Source organism: Carcharodon carcharias, chromosome 6 (assembly GCF_017639515.1).
Source record: "Carcharodon carcharias isolate sCarCar2 chromosome 6, sCarCar2.pri, whole genome shotgun sequence".
Classification (NCBI taxonomy): Eukaryota; Metazoa; Chordata; class Chondrichthyes; order Lamniformes; family Lamnidae; genus Carcharodon; species Carcharodon carcharias.
This window is the reverse complement of record NC_054472.1, coordinates 47,342,341-47,359,923: the sequence shown is the minus strand read 5'-3', so window position 1 is coordinate 47,359,923 and position 17,583 is coordinate 47,342,341. Positions and strand designations below refer to the sequence as shown.

The 17,583-nt window shown below is 45.0% G+C and overlaps 1 protein-coding gene across 1 annotated transcript in view; it reads right to left on the bottom strand.

The window, feature by feature from the left end:
* Positions 1 to 437: 437 nt before the first annotated feature.
* The window catches only part of dclk3 (doublecortin-like kinase 3), a 56,712-nt gene continuing 39,566 nt past the window's right edge, over positions 438 to 17,583 (bottom strand). The window contains exons 4-5 of the mRNA XM_041189249.1: positions 13,269 to 13,436; positions 438 to 684 (exon numbers count right to left, since the gene is read on the bottom strand). Coding sequence (XP_041045183.1) covers positions 488 to 684; positions 13,269 to 13,436 — 365 coding nt within the window. The 3' untranslated portion in view covers positions 438 to 487. The remainder of the gene's footprint in view (positions 685 to 13,268; positions 13,437 to 17,583) is intronic.

The window sequence follows — 17,583 nt, the reverse complement described above, 5'->3', positions numbered from 1 at the left end:
TCACCCATGAGATTGGCTAGTAGGGAGTGCTGGAGGTCACGATGCTGTGTGGGATTAGCTTGATGGAACAGCCCATATATTTTTAATCCATAATTTTCATATTTTGCTTAAATGCCCTGAAATATCATAGAGGCTGTATTTCCCTAGTTTAAATATTCGTAATATGCTTCCTAGGGCATATGGTTTTAAACTATCAGTGCCACACATGCAGGAGGTAAGGGGAGAGACTCATGCCCGCCTCAGGTCGGCTGAGAATTTGCAGGGATTGACCTTCCCTCCTACCACGATTAACAACGTTAGTAAGATACAACCATATAAAATTAAAGCATTGTCACAATAACATCAAAAATGAGTTCAATTGTTTAATATATAAGTTATTTATTTTGGTTACTCCAAATACGTTCATTAATGAATGCTGGAAAATCAAATGCCTGCAGCCACTTATTAGAAATTGAGACACTTCGGAGTTTCAGCCCAAGTGCTGACTCTATGTTGCAGAGCTCAGAATCTCCTGACGACGGCAGTGCCTGAAATGTTGCCCAATGTTCATACTTACTTCCCTCTGCAAGTTGTGGGTATTCCTTTTGGCTGCTGACCAAATCCAAGCATGCTGAAGGACCTGTTGTGCGGTGTACCGGTTTCTGGGATTCACCACCAGAAGCTTGCTCACAAGATCCTTGGCACCTGATCAAAGCAGACCACGAAACAAGCATCTAAGTCGTGCACCTTTCACTGAAGCATTAACACAAAGCCAAGTGTAACAAGGGGATAGATTTGGAAAGTAACGTTTCTAATTGCAGTCTCCTGAAGTGGTGAAATGTTACATGGAGCACATAATGGCCCAGATCAACCAATCAGTGGCGATGCTGCACGCATCACTGCTGATTGTAGAGATCATTGCCTGCTTACCTTTTTGCGCACCTTCAGCCAGGACTTCCAATCCCAGCTGGAACGACGAAGACTCAGTGCAGCAATCCACGGAGAAGACTGGTGAAGAGGAGCAGCACAGAGGACACACCCCTTTTTTTAACAACAGCAGCTGCCATATTCTGGTAAGTCTTAAAAAATCTCAAGTCCTTCAGTGGGCTTAGGGAGTGGGTTAGTGAATGAGTAAGTGGATGAGTGAGTGAGTGAATAGGTGGATGTGTGGGTGGGCAGGTGAGTGGGTAGTTGGTTCAGTATATGGGATGGGAAGGGATAGTTGGGCTGGGGAATAGGTAGTAAGATCGGAGGGTTTGGGTGGCCGGGTCAGTTCGCAGGGGTGGGGTCAGTAGTCACGTTGGAGGGTAGGTAGTCGGATCAGATGGGTAGTCAGATTGAGGGTTGGGTAGTCGGGTCAAGAGGGAATTGTTGAGGCGCGGGGTTGCTGGTTTGGGTTCTGCTGTTAATCACTGAGTTACAGCAGAGATTAAACAGTGTAACAATTCTAGGGTAAGTATTCAGGTAAGTAGCAGGTATCTAGCACGTCTCCAACACTGAGATCAGTGTAAGAGACAGTTGTGGAGGGTGCTGGACAGCACATATTAGTTTAGTTTAGTTTAGTCGGAAGTTTAAAGTTCCCAGGCAATTATAGTGCCTGTGCATGCGTCAGCGCTTCCTCAGGGTCCCGACACACACCAGCAGGGTAAGCTCAGTGCATTGCTGCTCCTTATACCAGTAGATCTGGCCCATAATGATAAATGCAGAGCTTAGTTTTCCATTCTTTGATATATTTGCTACATATAACTAACAACAAGTAAGTGCTCTGTATTTAAAAGGTTTTGCATCACATGTACAAGTTTTTTGTTATCTAGGTCAGCTTGGTTCCATTGGTAAACTCCCACTCCTGAGTCAAAAGTTTATGAGTTCAGACCTCACTATGGATTTCAACATACAATCCAGCCAACACATCAGTGCACTATTGCAGAATTGTTGCATTGTCAGAGGTGACACTTTCAGTGGCATTTTAAACCAAGGCCCTATCACCTGTCTCAAGAGGACGTAAAAGATCTCATGGCATTCTTCGAAGAAGTGCACAAAATTACAGTTCTTAAGGGCTATTCAAAGTTTGGTTAGTATCCTGCAGTTGAACCTCATTAATTAACTAAATGGGGAAACAAGTAGAGCAAAGCATCTGTTACTGATTTAAAGTTAGCCACTTGAGAGAAAAGATATGTAATTTTCAAGTTACAAATAACTTTCACTTGACACCAAGGAAAGGATATCAGCTGGCAATCACTATACAGGACTGGACTAAGACATTGAACAGACTGACAGTACATAACTACACAAGGATACCGGCCAGCACTGACTGTACACACCTAGACTAGGATACTGGTCACCATTGACTGTACACGAATATACTAGGATACTGGTCAGCCCTGACTGTACTCAACTAGACTAGGATACTGAAAGCACTGACTGTACATGACTACACTAGGATACTGGCCAGCACTATCTGTACATGACTACACTAGCATACTGGCCTGCACTGACTGTACATGATCACACTAGGATATTGGCCTGCACTGACTGTATATGTCTAGACCAGGGTACTGACCTGCACTGGCTTTACATGACTACACTAGGATACTGGCCTGCATTGACTGTACACGTCTGGACCAGGATACTGGTCTGCACTGACTGTACACAGCTACACGAGGATACTGGCCTGCATTGACTCTACTCAACCAGACTAGGATACTGGCCAGCACTGACTGTACATGGCTAGACTAGAATACTGGCCAGCAATGACTATACATGACTAGACTAGGATACTGGCCAGCACTGACTGTACACGACTTGACTAAGAAACTGATGAGCACTGACTGTACACAGCTACACTAGGATTATGGCCAGGCCCGAATGTACACGACTACACTTGGATACTGACGAGCGCTGACTATACACGACTAGACGAGGATAATGGCCAGCACTGACTGTAACCGACTAGACTAGAACACTGATCAGCGCTGACTGTACATGACTAGACTAGGATACTGGCCAGTACTGACTGTACACGGTTAGACTTGGTTATTGGCTGAGACTGACCATGCACCGTTACACTTAGATATTTGCTGGGACTGACAATACACAGCTAGACAAGGATGCGTCTGATAGTACGGGCTGGAATAAGTTATTGGCATGACAACAGAAAATGCTGGAAAAATTCAGCAGGTCTGATAGCATTTGTGGAGAGAGAAACAGAGGGAAACATTTCGAGTCCATATGACCCTTCTTCAGAGGTCTAAATGCCCTCTGAAATGGCCTAGCAAGACACTCAGTTGTATCCAACCGCTAAGAAGTCAATAAAAAGGAATGAAACCAGGCAGACCACCCGGCATCGACCTAGGCACCAGCAAATGACAACAGCAAACCCAGCCCTGTCGACCCTAGTGACATCTGGGGGCTTGTGCCAAGATTGGAAGAGCTGTCCAACAGCCTAGTCAAGAAACAGCCTGACATAGTCAGCCTCACAGAATCATACCTAACAAATCATATCCCAGACACCACCATCACCATTGCTGGGTATGTCCTGTCCCACCGGCAGGACAGGCCCAGCAGAGGTGGCAGCACAGTGGTATACAGTTGAGAGGGAGTTGTCCGGCGAGTTCTCAATATCGAATCTGGACAACATAGAGTCTCATGGCATCAGGTCACACATGGGCAAGGACGTCTCTTGCTGTTTACATGTACCACTCTCCCTCAGCTGATGAATCAATACTCCTTCATATTAAACACCATTTTAGGAAGCACTGAGGGTGACAAGGGCACAGATTGTACTCTGGGTGAGGGACTTCAATGTCCATCACAGAGTGGCTCAGTAGCACCACCACAGACTGAGCCGGCCAAGCCCTAAAGGACATAGCTGCTAGACTAGGTCTGTGGCAGGTGATGAGGGAACCCAACAAGAGGGAAAAAATACTTGACCTCATCCTCACCAACCTGCCTGCAGTAGATGCATCTGTCCATGACAGTATCGGGAGGAGTGACCACTGCATAATCTTTATGGAGACGAAGTAACTTCTTCACATTGAGGATGCCCTCTATCGTGTTGTGTGGCAATACCACTGTATTAAATGGAATAGATTTTGAACAGATCTAGCAACTCAAGACTGGGCATCCGAGAGGCACTGTGGGCCAATTGCAGCAGCAGAATTGTACTCAACCTCAATCTGTAACTTCATGGCCCAGCATATCCCCCACTCTTCCATTACCAGCAAGTCAGGGGATCAACCCTGGTTCAATGACTAGTGCAAGACAGCATGCCAGGAGCAGCACCAGGCATACCTAAAAATGAGGTGTCAACCTGGTGAATCTACAGCACAGGACTACTTGCATGCCAAATAGCATAAGCAGCAAGTGATAGACAGGGCTAAGTGATTCCACAATCAATGGATCAGATCTAAGCTCTGCTGTCCTGCCACATCCAGTCGTGAATGATGGTGTACAATTAACCAACTTACTGGAGGAGGAGACTCCACAAATATCCCCATCCTCAATGATGGAGGAGCCCAGCACATCAGTGCAAAAGATAAGGTTGAAGCATTCACAACAATCTTCAGCCAGAAGTGCCGAGTGGATGATCCATCTCGGCCTCCCCAGAGGAGCCAACATCACAGATGCCAGTCTTCAGCCAATTCAATTCATTCCACGTGATATCAACAAAAGGCTGAAGGCACCGGATACTGCAAAGTCTATGGGCCCTGACAAAATTCCGGCAATAGTATTGAAGACTTGTGCTCCAGAAGTTGCTGCGCCCCTAGCCAAGCTGCTCCAGTACAGCTACAACACTGGCATCTACCCGGCTATGTGGAAAATCACCCAGGTACGTCCTGTGCACAAAAAGCAGGACAAATCGAACCTGGCCAATTACCACCCCATCAGTCTACTCTCAATCATCAGTAAAGTGATGGAACAGATCATCAAAAGTGCTATCGAGCAGCACTTGCTTCGCAATGACCCGCTTATTGATGAACAGTTTGGGTTCCGCCAGGGTCACTCAGCTTCTGACCTCATTACAGCCTTCGTCCAAAACATGGGAAAAAGAGCTGAACCCCAGAGGTGAGGTGGGAGTGACCGCCCTTGATATCAAGGCAGCATTCGACTGAGTGCGGCATCAAGGAGTCCTAGTAAAACTGGAGTCGATGGGAATCGGGGGAAAGCTCTCTGCTGGTTGGAGTCATACCTAGCACAAAAGAAGATGGTTGTGGTTGTTGGAGGTCAGTCATCTCAGCTCCAGGACATCACTGCAGGAGTTTCTCAGGGTAGTATCCTAAGCCCAACCATCTTCAGCTGCTTCATCAATGACCTTCCTTCCATCATAAGGCCAAAAGTGGGGATATTTGCTGATGATTGCAAAATGATCAGCACTTTTCGTGATGCTGAAGCAGTCCATGTCCAAATGCAGCAAGACCTGGATAATATCCAGGCTTGGGCTGACAAGTGGCAGGTAACATTTGTGCCACACAAATGCCAGGCAATGACTATCTCCAACATGAGAATATCAAACCATCACCACTTGACATTCAATGGCATTACGATCACCGAATCCCCAACTATCAACATCTTGGGAGTTACCATTAACCAGAAACTGAACTGGGCTAGCCATATAAACACTGTGGCTACTAGAGCAGGTCAGAAGCTAGGAATCCTGTGGTGAGTAACTTGCCTCCCGACTCTCCAAAGCCTGTCCACCATCTACAAGGCACAAGTCAGGAGTGTGATGGAATACTCTCCACTTGTCTGGATGAGTGTAGCTCCAACAACACTCAAGAAGCTTAGCACCATCCAGGACAAAGCAGCCCACTTGATTGGTGCCCCATCCACAAACATTCACTCCCTCAAAAACAGAGACAGCAGTGCCTACCATCTATAAGATGCACTAATGCACTACAGAAACTCACCAAGGTTCCTTAGACAGCACCTTCCAAACCCACGACCACTACCAGCTAGAAGGACAAGGGCAGCAGATAGATGGGAACACCACCACCTGGAAATTCCCCTCTAAGCCACTCACCATCCTGATTTGGAAATATATCACCATTCCTTCACTGTTGCTGGGTCAAAATCCTGGAACTTCCTTCCTAACAGCAGTGTGGGTGTACCTACACCACATGGACTGCAGCGGTTCAAGAAGACTACTCACCACCACCTTCTCAAAGTTAATCAGGGATGGGCAATTAATGTTGACCTAGCCATTGAAGCCCATGTCCTATAAATATATAAACGAAAATCCAGCCACCAGTGACCTATCCAGCATCCAGCTGCCAGTGACCCCTCCAGCATCCAGCTGCCAGTGATCCCTCCAGCATCCAGCTGCCAGTGACCCCTCCAGCATCCAGCTGCCAGTGATCCCTCCAGCATCCAGCTGCCAGTGACCCCTCCAGCATCCAGCTGTCAGTGACACCCCCCCAGCATCCAGCTACCAGTGACCCCCCCCAGCATCCAGCTACTAGTGACACCCCCCAGCACTCACCTACCAGTGATTGCTCCAGCATCCCGTTACCAGTGACCCCTCCAGCATCCAGCAATCAGTGACCCCTCCAGCATCTATCTATCAGTGACCCCCCCAGCATCTAGCTACCAGTGACCCCTCCAGCATCTAGCTACCAGTGACCCCTCCAGCATCCAGCTACCAGTGATCGCTCCAACATCCAGCTGCCAGTTACCCCCCCCCCCCCCCCCCCCCCCCCCCCCCAGCATCCAGCTACCAGTGACCCCTCCAGCATCCAGCTACCAGTGACTCCTCAGCACCCACCTACCAGTGATTGCTCCAGCATCCAGCTACCTGTGACCCCCTCCAGCATCCAGCTACCTGTGACCCCCTCCAGCATCCAGCTACCAGTGACCCCTCCAGCATTATTAGAGGGAGACCATTGTGGAAAAGTGCTTATGAACATGGCAGAAGCAAGATCCCAGTTAACCTAACAATTCACTGATGTCTCCGTGCATTTTCTCCTCCAAGCTACCAGCACAAGGCAGGAGGACCTCTTCCTCAAGGACAGAAGGTGGAGACCTCCCACCCTAACCAAACAAGCCTCGACAGAAGTCGGCAGTCATGCAGTCATATGGAGAACACTGCATCCATGAACTTCGCCACTCCACAGGGGTGAGTAACACCCTTTGCGGAGGTTGCGGGGGGGCAACAAGTGGGTAAGTGTGATGGTGTGGATGCTGGGGAGGGAGAGCTCACCATGTCAGTGGCAATGGGTAGAGGTTTCAGCATCTCCTTGCAAAGGAATGACTGCGGCTCTGTCAAGGGGTCTGAGCATGGCACTGCTTCCCCTTGCAATGTGGCTCCAGATTGACCCAATGCTACATGCATTCTGGTGGTCACAGATACAGGAACAAACATGCGGCTCTTCATCAGATTCCTCACCTTCCTCCTCGTCTGAGGACGCCTTGCGCTCCACTAAGCCTTCAACAGCCAGGGCCTCCCTGCTCTGCAGCGCCAGGATGTGTAAGACACAGAAGACACCTCCATCCAGGATACCCTCACTGGGGCATATTGAAGAGCGCCATCTGAATCACATTTTGAGGAGACCAATGGTCTGCTCGATGGTTGTTCTGGTCATGGTGTGGCTCACGCTATGGTGTTCCTCTGCTTCCAGCCTTGAGTTCCTCACTGGTGTTAACAGCCATCTCTTCAGTCGATATTCCTTGTCGGTATGGATCCTTGAAGGCGCACAGGGGGTGGGGGAGGTGAAAAGCTGTAGTACCTGGGAGTGTTGGAGAATGTAAATGTCATGGATGTTCCCAGGGTAACCAGCACACATCTGCAGGATTTGCTGGTGGCGATCACAGGCCAGTTGCATGTTAAGGGAATGAAATCCTTTCTGGTTAAAGAAGGCCGTTGGCCGGTGGGGGCCTTAATGTTCACTTGCATGCAGTTTGTAAGACCTTGCACCTGAGTGAATCCAGCAATGGCACCGACTTCTCTGGCTTTATTGGCCTGTCTCTTTGCATTGGTTCTGTAATTTATGGAGTGGTTGGCACTCCTGAAGAGGGCATCTATCACCATCGTGATGCAGTGATGTGCGGGAGCTGAAACACTTGTCTCCAGTGGGCCCTAGAATGAAGCTGAGGCGTAGCAATTCAGGACCATGGAGACCTTGACAGCATCAGGTATAATACAACTCTACCAATACAACTGTAGTTCATCTCCTCTGCCATCATAGCACAAAGACAAGAACTGTGCCTGCAATTTCCACCCCTCCATGACCTTCACATGGTCCATCTCCGACACTTCCCTTCCCTTCCTTGACTTCTCTATCTCCATTTCTAGTGATAGGCTGTCTTCCAATATTCAGTACAAGACCACTGACTCCCACAGCTACCTCAACTACAGCTCCTCACACCCTGCTTCCAGTTCTTCCACCTCCATTGCATCTGTTCTGATGATGCTACCTTTCAAAATGATGCTTCTGACATGTCTTCCTTTCTCCTGAGCTGATGTTTCCCACCCACTGTGGTACACAGGGCCCTCAACCATGTCTGACCCATCTCCTGCACCTCTGCTCTCACCCCTTCCCCTTTCCCCCCAGAATCATGATAGGGTTCCCCTTGTCCTCACTTTTTCCCCCACCAGCCTCTGCACTCAAAAGATCATCCTCCACAATTTCCGCCAACTCCAGCACGATGCCACCACCAAACACCTCTTCCCCTCATCCCTCTGCCAGCATTCCACAGGGACCATTCCCTCTGGGACATTCTGGTCCACTCCTCCATCACCCCCAACATCTCATCCCTTTCCACAGCACCTTTCCATGCAATTGCAGGAGGTGTAACACTTGCCCCTTTACCTCCTCCCTCCTCACTCTCCAAGGCCCCAAACACTCCTTTCAGGGGAAGCAGCACTTCACTTGCACCTTATTCAATTTAGTCTACTGTATTTGCTGCTCCCAATGCAGCTCCTCTACATTGGGGAGAATAAACGCAAACTGGGTGACCATTTTGCTGAACACCTTTGCTTAGTCAGCAAACATGAACCTGACCTTCCTGTCGCTTGCCATTTCAATTCACCACCCCGCTCTCATGCCACATGTCCGTCCTTGGCCTGCTGCAATGTTCCAGTGAAGCCCAATGCAAACTGGAGGAACAGCACCTCACCTTCTGATTAGGCACCTTACAGCCTTCAGGACTTAAGATTGAGTTCAACAACTTCAGACCATGAACTCTGTCTTTGATTTTGATTTTTTTCTGATTTTTTTTCCCAACCCCCTCTCCCCAGAGGGCCATACGTAACTTTTTCTTATGTTTTGTTTTCAGAGTGCTGACCCTTATTCTGCTATTAACACATTCTGCTAACTTACCTTTATTACCTTCTTTAGTCTTTAACACCACCATGAACACTCCCCTTGTCTTGTGTCCGTGACATCTTTGTCAAATCTCTCCTGAGCTCTCACCTATCCCTGACCACCTATTTATCTCCATCTGCTCCATCACCTCTTCTCTTCAGCAGTATAAAATCTATCACATTTCTACCTCTCTTCAGCTTTGAAGAAGAGTCATATGGACTCAAAACTTTAACTCTGTTTCTCTCTCCACAGATGCTGCCAGATCTGCTGAGTTTTTTCAGCATTTTCTGTTTTTATTATCTTAGCACACATGGCTCCTCAGTAGAGGCACAGTTTTTGGTGATACTGCTACTCTGATATCTGGAGGTAGTTCACCCTTTGTCTTTACCTCCTGGTTAGGGTGTCTTCTTCTCTGTGCTACTCTTTGCTTGCAGTCCCCTGTGCAGCATTCTGCCACTTCCCCTATTATCAGCCTGCCCCTGTAAGTGTCCAGGAGGTTGCTGCTGCCCACCTCCTTCCCTCTCATGTTTCTATCTTCTGTGGAATACATGATGCCCATGTCAGTTATGTCAACAGCTATACATTCCTTTCCGATTCAAAGATACAACAGGAAAAATGGCCCAACCATGGCTAACAAAAGAAATTAAGGTGCAAGGTCTTACAAACTCATACATGTGAACATCAAAGAGCAGTCATATAAAGTTGCTCGAAAAAGTAGCAAACCTGAGGATTAGACTGATTAAGAGGGGAAAAATAGAGAATGGGCGTAAACTTACAAGAGACATAAAAGTGGACTATAAAAGCTTCTATAAGTACGTAAAAAGAAAAAGATTAGTGAAGTCAAATTTAGGTCCCTTACAGTCCGAAACAGGAAAATTTGTATTGGAGAACAAGGAAATGGCAGAGCAATTAAACAACTACTTTAGTTCTGTCTTCACGGAGAAAGACAAAAATAACTTCCCAGAAATGCTAGGGAACCAAGGGTCTAGTGAGAAGGAGGAATTGAAGGAAATTAGTATTACATGAAAAACAGTGCTGGAGAAATTAATGGAACTAAAAGCTGATAAATCCCCAGGGCTTGATAATCTACATCCCAGGGTACTGAAGGGGGTGGCCATGGAAATAGTGGATGCATTGATTGTCATCTTCCAAAATTCCATAGATTCTGGAACAGTCCCAGCAGATTGGAGGGTGGCAAATGTAACCCCACTATTTAAAAAAGGAGGGAGGGAAAAAACAAGGAATTACAGACTGGTTAGCCTAACATCAGTAGTAGGGAAAATGCTAGAGTCTATTATAAAGAATGTGATAACAGGACACTTAGAAAATGCCAATGGGATTAGACAAAGTCAACATGGATTTATGAAAGGGACATCATGTTTGACAAACCTTCTGGAGCTTTTTGAGGACATAACTAGTAGAATAGATAAATGGGAACACCACCACCTGGAAGTTCATGTCCAAGTCACTCACCATCCTGACTTGGAAATATATCACTGTTCCTTCACTGTCACTGGGTCAAAATCCTGGAACTGCCTTCCTAATAGCACTGTGGGTATAACTACACCACATGGACTGCAGCAGTTCAAGAAGGCAGCTCACCATCACCTTCTCAAGGGCAACTAGAGATGGGCAATAAATGCTGGCCTAGCCAGTGACACCCACATCACATGAGTGAATTTTTAAAAAGTAGATAATAGAGAACCAGTGGATATGGTGTATTTGGATTTTCAGAAAACTTTTGACGAAGTGTGCAAAATTAAAGCACATGGGATTGGGGGTAATATATTGGCATGAATTGAGAATTGGTTAGCAGACAGGAAACAGAGAGTAGGAATAAATGGGTTTTTTTCCAGAGTGGCAGGTGGTGACAAGTGGGGTACCGCTATTCACAATATATATCAATGATCTGGATGAAGGAACCAAATGTAATATTTCCAAGTTTGCTGACAACACAAAACCTGGTGGAAATGTGAGTGATGAGGAAGATGTTAAAATGGTTTCAAGGCAATTTAGACAAGTTGAGTGAGTGGGCAAGCACATGGCAGATGCAGTATACCGTGGAAAAGTGTGGAGTTATCCACTTCAGTAGAAAAATAGAATATGAACATACAAATTAAGAGCAGGAGTAGGCCATTCAGCCCCTTGAGCCTGCTCCACTATTCAATAAGATCATAGCTGATCTGATTGGAACCTCAACACTACATTCCTGCCTACCCCCAATAAAGTTTCATCCCCACATTAATCAAGAATCTATCCAGCTCTGCCTTCAAGGACTCTGCTCCCACTGCCTTTTCAGGAAGAGAGTTCCAAGACTCAAGACTCTCCTCATCTCTGTCTTAAATGGTGATCCCTTATTTTTAAACAGTGAGCCCTAGTTCTAGATTCTCCCACAAGAGGAAACATCCTCTCCACATCCATCCTGTCAAGACCCCTCAGGATCTTAAAGATATCAATCAAGTCACCTCTTACTCTTCAAGCCTAGCCTGCCCAGCCTTTCTTCACAAGACAACCTCCCATTACAGGTATTAGCCTAGTAAACCTTCTCTGAACTGCTTCTAACACATTTACATCATTCCTTAAATAAGGAGACTAATGCTACACACAGTATTCCAGGTGTGGTCTCATCAACGCCCTATATAATTGAAGCATAATCTCCCTACTTTTGTATTACATTCCCCTCACAATAAACAATAACATTCTATTAGCTTTCCTAATTATTTGCCGTACCTGCATACTAACCTTTTGCGATTCATGCACTAGGACACCTAGATCCCTTTTCTCAGAGCTCTGAAATCTCCCACCAAGTAGATTATATGCTTTTTTATTCTCCCTGCCAAAATGGACAATTTCACATTTGCCCACATTATAGTCCAGTTGCCAGATCTTTGCCCACTCAATTAACCTATGTCTATCCCTTTGTAGCCTCCTTATGTCCTCTTCACATTTACTTTCCTACCTACCTTTGTGTCATCAGCAAATTTAGCAACCATAACTTCAGTCCCTTCATCCAAGTTATTCATATAAACTGTAAGAAGTTGAGGCCCTACCACTGATCCCTGTGGCACACCACTAGTTATGTCCCACCAACCAGAAAAAGACCTATTATGCCTACTCTTTCTTTCCTGTTAGCTAGCTAATCTTCTATCCATGCCAATATGTTACTCCCAAAACCATGAGCTTTTATGTTCCACAATAACCTTTATGTGGCACCTTATCAAATACCTTGTGGAAATCTAAGTACAGCACAACCACAGGTCCCCATTTATCCACAGCACATGTTACTTCTTTGAAGAACTCCAATAAGTTGCTTAAACATGATTTATTTCCCTTTCACAAAATTATATTGACTCTGCCTGATGACCTTGAATTTTTCTAAGTGCCCTGCTATAATATCATTAATAATAGCTTCTAACATTTTCTCTATGACAGACGTTGAGTTAACTGGCCTATAGTTTTTGGCTTTCTGTCTCCACAACTTTTGGAATAAAGGAGTTACATTTGCTATTTTCCAATCTAATGGGACCCTCCCTGAATCTCGGGAACTCAGGTGACCTTGGTGACTGAGAACCAAGAATGCTACCATTAAGCCAAGGCTGAGATCTGAAGGCTTGGAAAGAACTCTTGCCAAAATTGAATTTCACTCCCTGGATGTTGCCCTATATGTTCCACAATTCTCATCTACACTCCCCAATATACAGTGTTTGTACATCCCTGTCACAGTGGAATGGAATTCCAAATCTTGCTGATGAAGGGGAAAGAATTAAACTCCACTTTCCCACACTAAGTGCAGCGATAATCATGTTAGTTCCACACATTTTGTTAATTAACATGAAAAGTTCTGATATAGTAATCAGGAAAATAATATAAAAGCACATCTCATTATTAATCTGGGCAACGAATCTAAGGAAATGCAGACAATGTCTGTGAACTCATTACCTGCTGATGATTAAACTGATTAGTCACAACTTGAAATAAAATAAAGCTCACCATCAGAAATGCTGTCCCAATACGGAGAGAGGAATTCATATTCTCCAAGTTGGACCATTTCAAATAATTCCTCTTGGTCTCGCTCCAGACTGCGAAATGGAGGGAAGCCACACAGCAGGATATACAGGATTACACCAGTGGCCCACATATCCACCTCTAACCCATAGCCTATGAAAAGAATATGACTGAATGTTAAAGTCAGTGTGGACTGTCATTGCTCACTATTCAACAGTAGCACAGATACTAACTGTAGTTGAGAGCTATAGCAGTAATCTATTGGCCTGGGCATCACAAAAAGCAGGAGGAGGGTGAGGGGAACAGCTCCTTCTCTTTAGTATTTTAATATAATGGTAACTGTATGTAATCAAATGTGAGGAGGGTAAGTTTAACTTACAGCCGCAAAAATGACATCAGTATCTTAAAATTATAGCCTTAAACAAAGATAAATATCACAAAGATAAATAAATGGCTAAATGCACATTCTGGTGAAAGTCAACATTCCGCTAAATGTTAATGCACAAGTACAAAAAGTAATCAAGATCAAAAATAATGGCCCGAATCATCCAATGTCCAGTCCAGTGAAATCCGGGTTTAAGTCTGCGATATGCGTCGAGACCCTGCAAAAGTCCTGACGCACACACGAGCACTGTAGTTTAAACTTCCTATGGGCTGATTCACACTCCCAGGACCCTCTACAAATGACTCTAATTAGGCTAGATGCATGGGACTTACCTGGCTAAATACCCTGGCAATGTTATACAGTTTAATCTCTATTATAACTCAGAGGGTAACCAGCTTAACTGAACTGAGCACCACAACTGACACCCCCCAATCACCAACCGACCCGATCTGACTAACCCCCAACCTGACCATAAGCCCAACCCAACTACAACACTCACCTGGCTCCCACCCTGGTCCAACCCAGTTAGCCCCCTGACCTGACCACACATTCCAAACTGACTACCCACCCGAGCCAACTACCCATACAATCTGACCCGATTACCCCCCTTCCAAGCCGACCCGACTCAACCTCTGACTACCCCCCAACTCGACCTATCTCCCCCCCGCCACAACCTGACTACCCACTCACTCATTCACCCACCCAATCACCCACCCACTCGTTCACCCACCACTCACTCATCCACTCACTCATTGAAAGACTTGAGACTTTAAAAAACTTTGCTGCATACAGCAACAAATGTTGTAATAAGTGGGCACAGCCTCTCTTTGTCCATCTGCTTCTCCACTCGCCGAATTTGCTCTGGACAGGCTGCACTGCCCATTTCTGATGTAGCCAGAATTGGAAGCCCCGACTGAAAATGCCCAATATTGTCAGACCACAGAAAACTTCACAGTCAGCGGCAAAGCGCTTAGCACTGCCACTGACCTGAACACCTGGGCCAATGAATTGCAAGGAGGAAGAAGTGATGCTTCTGTTGTACAGAGTCTTGGTCATACTAATATCTGCAATAATGTGTTTGGTTTTGTGCACAGCCCCTCATGAAGGATAAAAGTAAAACACTGCAGATGCTAGAGGTCTGAAGTAAAAACAGAAAGTGCTGGAACCTCATGAAGGATATACTTCCCCTGGAGAGGTACAGAGCATATTCACCAGAACAACACTTAAAGTGTTAAATTGTGCAATCAAGTTGCATAAAGCTGGCTTGTACGCCCTTGAATTTAGAATGTTTAGGGGAATTCTAATGGGAGTCTTTAAATGACAAGAGGTTTGCTAAGAGTATATACAGAAAAATTGTTCACTCTGGTGGAGGAATCCAGACCAAGAGTACCCAGTCTTAAAATTAAAGCTTAAGTTAAACCGTTTAGCTGAGAAATCGAGAAGCACTATTTCATGCAACAAGCACTGGAAGCCTGGAACTCTCTCCCCCAAAAGTCTGTGGATGCTGGATCAACTGAAATTTTCAAGGCAGATATTAATAGATTTTTGTTAGTCAAAGGTATAAAGAATATTGTTCAAATGGCATTCAGGTACAGATCAGTCATGATTTGATCGAATATATACAGTAGAGGCAGAATTGAGTTGAATGACCTATTCCTGTTCCTACATTCCCATATGTGAACACTGCACATACTGAACCAAGTTTAAATACGGCAAAATCAGTGTGGGAAAGGGGAATAAAGGGAAATGGGGTATGGATAGGCAAATGTACACCCACTATTTATAAAAAGAGGGAGGAGGAGAAGCAGGAATTAAAGACTGGTTAGCCTCACATCAGTAGTAGGGGGGAAAAAAATTATTATTATAAAGGATGTGATAACAGGACACTTAGAAAATATCAACGGGATTAGACAAAGTCAACATGGATTCATGAAAGGGAAATCATGTTTGACAAACCTACTGGAGATTTTTGAGGACGTAACTAGTAGAATAGATAAGGAAGAACCAGCCGATGTGGTGTATTTGGATTTTCAGAAAGCTTTTGATAAAAAGATAAGAGATTGGTGTGCAAAATTAAAGCACAAGGGATTCGGGTAATATACTGGCATAGATTGAGAATTGGTTAGCGGACAGGAAACAAGAGTAGCATACATGGGTCTTTTTCAGAGTGGTAGACCATGACTAGTGGGGTACCTCAGGGATCAGTGCTTGGGCTGCAGCTATTCACAATATATATTAATAATTTGGATGAGGGAATCAAATGTAATATTTCCAAGTTTGCTGATGACACGAAACTTGGAGGGAATGTGAGCAGTGAGGAGGAAGTTAAGAGGCTTCAAGGCGATTTAGGCAGATTGAGTGTATGGGCAAATACGTGGCAGACGCAATATAACATAGATAAGTGTGAAGTTATCCACTTCAGTAGGAAAAACAGAATGGCAGAGTATTACTTAAATGGTGATAGGTTGGGAAATGTTGATTTACAAAGGGACAATCGGTGTCCTTGTACACCGATCACTGAAAGCAAGCATGCAGGTGCAGCAAGCAGTTAAGAAGACATGTTAGCCTTTGTTGCAAGGGGACTTAAGTACATGAGTAGGAATGTCTTAATGCAGCTGTACAGAGCTTTGGTGAGACCACACCTGAAATATTGTGAGCAGTTTTTGTCTCCTTACCCAAGGAAGGATACACTTGCCACAGAGAGAGTGCAGCGAAGTTTCACCAAACGGATTCCTGGATTTGCAGGATTGTCGTATGAGGAGACATTGGGTTGGGTCAACTAGGCCTGTATTCACTAGAGTTTGGAAGGATGAGAGGGAATCTCATTGAAACGTATATAATTCTGACAGGGCTGGACAGACTGGATGCAGGGATGATGTTTTCTCTGGCTGGGGGGTCTAGAACAAAGAGTCACAATATCAGGGAAGTAGGTAGGCCATTTAGGACTGCAATGAGGAGCAACCTCTTCACTCAGAGGTTTGCGAACATATGGAATTCTCCACCACTTAAGGCTGCGGAGGCCAAGTCACTGAATATATTTAAGAAGGAAATATATTTCTAGGTTCTAATGGCATCAATGGGTATGGGGAGAGAACAAGAGTATGGCATTGAGGTAGAGGATCAGCCATGATCATATCGAATGGCAGAGTAGGCTCGAAGGGCCGAATGACCTACCCCAGCTCCCATTATCTATGTTTCTATGGATTTTGGAATTCCACTTGTTGGTGTGTTTTACTCCAACTTGGACTTGCTGGGAGACAGCTGTTATCACATTGGAATTTCTGTATAATTTTGTCCCATTATAATGCAAATGCTTGTTTGGGTGTGTGAAATACTGTACAGCACCCAGGAGGACTTTTAATGTATATCATTGGAAAAGATTCTGGATGGTTCGATATCAGAGATTCCAAATCCTGAGGCAGAGAGGACTGGGAGAGGTATTTTCAAATTGCAAGCATTCTTCCCAACAGCCTCGGTATAGAAACATCTTAACTTTGCTGCTGACCAACCTTTCTCATTGCAGGTGACACTAAATGACACCAATTAGTTGGGAATATGGAAATGATTAACATCTATTCACTCATACAAATAGATGACCTGATTTGCAGTCCTAAATTTGGGTCAAGTATAATTCTTCTCAGGCCAATAGCAAAACAAATTGTTCGTAATTGGAAAGCTTGTGAATTGAACTGGAATGTCAGAGTAAGACAACAAAAACACAGTACACTCAATACAAGTGTGCACAATAAACAGAGTTCATTACTAGCAACCTTTAGACAGAGGCTACATGACATCTGGTGTATGATGCTTACATATTTATTTTATGACAGATCGGGTATTCCTATGTTAACGGTTTTCTTAGGCTTGTAATCATTTAGGTTTTGTGTTGGGTTGAACCAGATTCTGGAATTGATA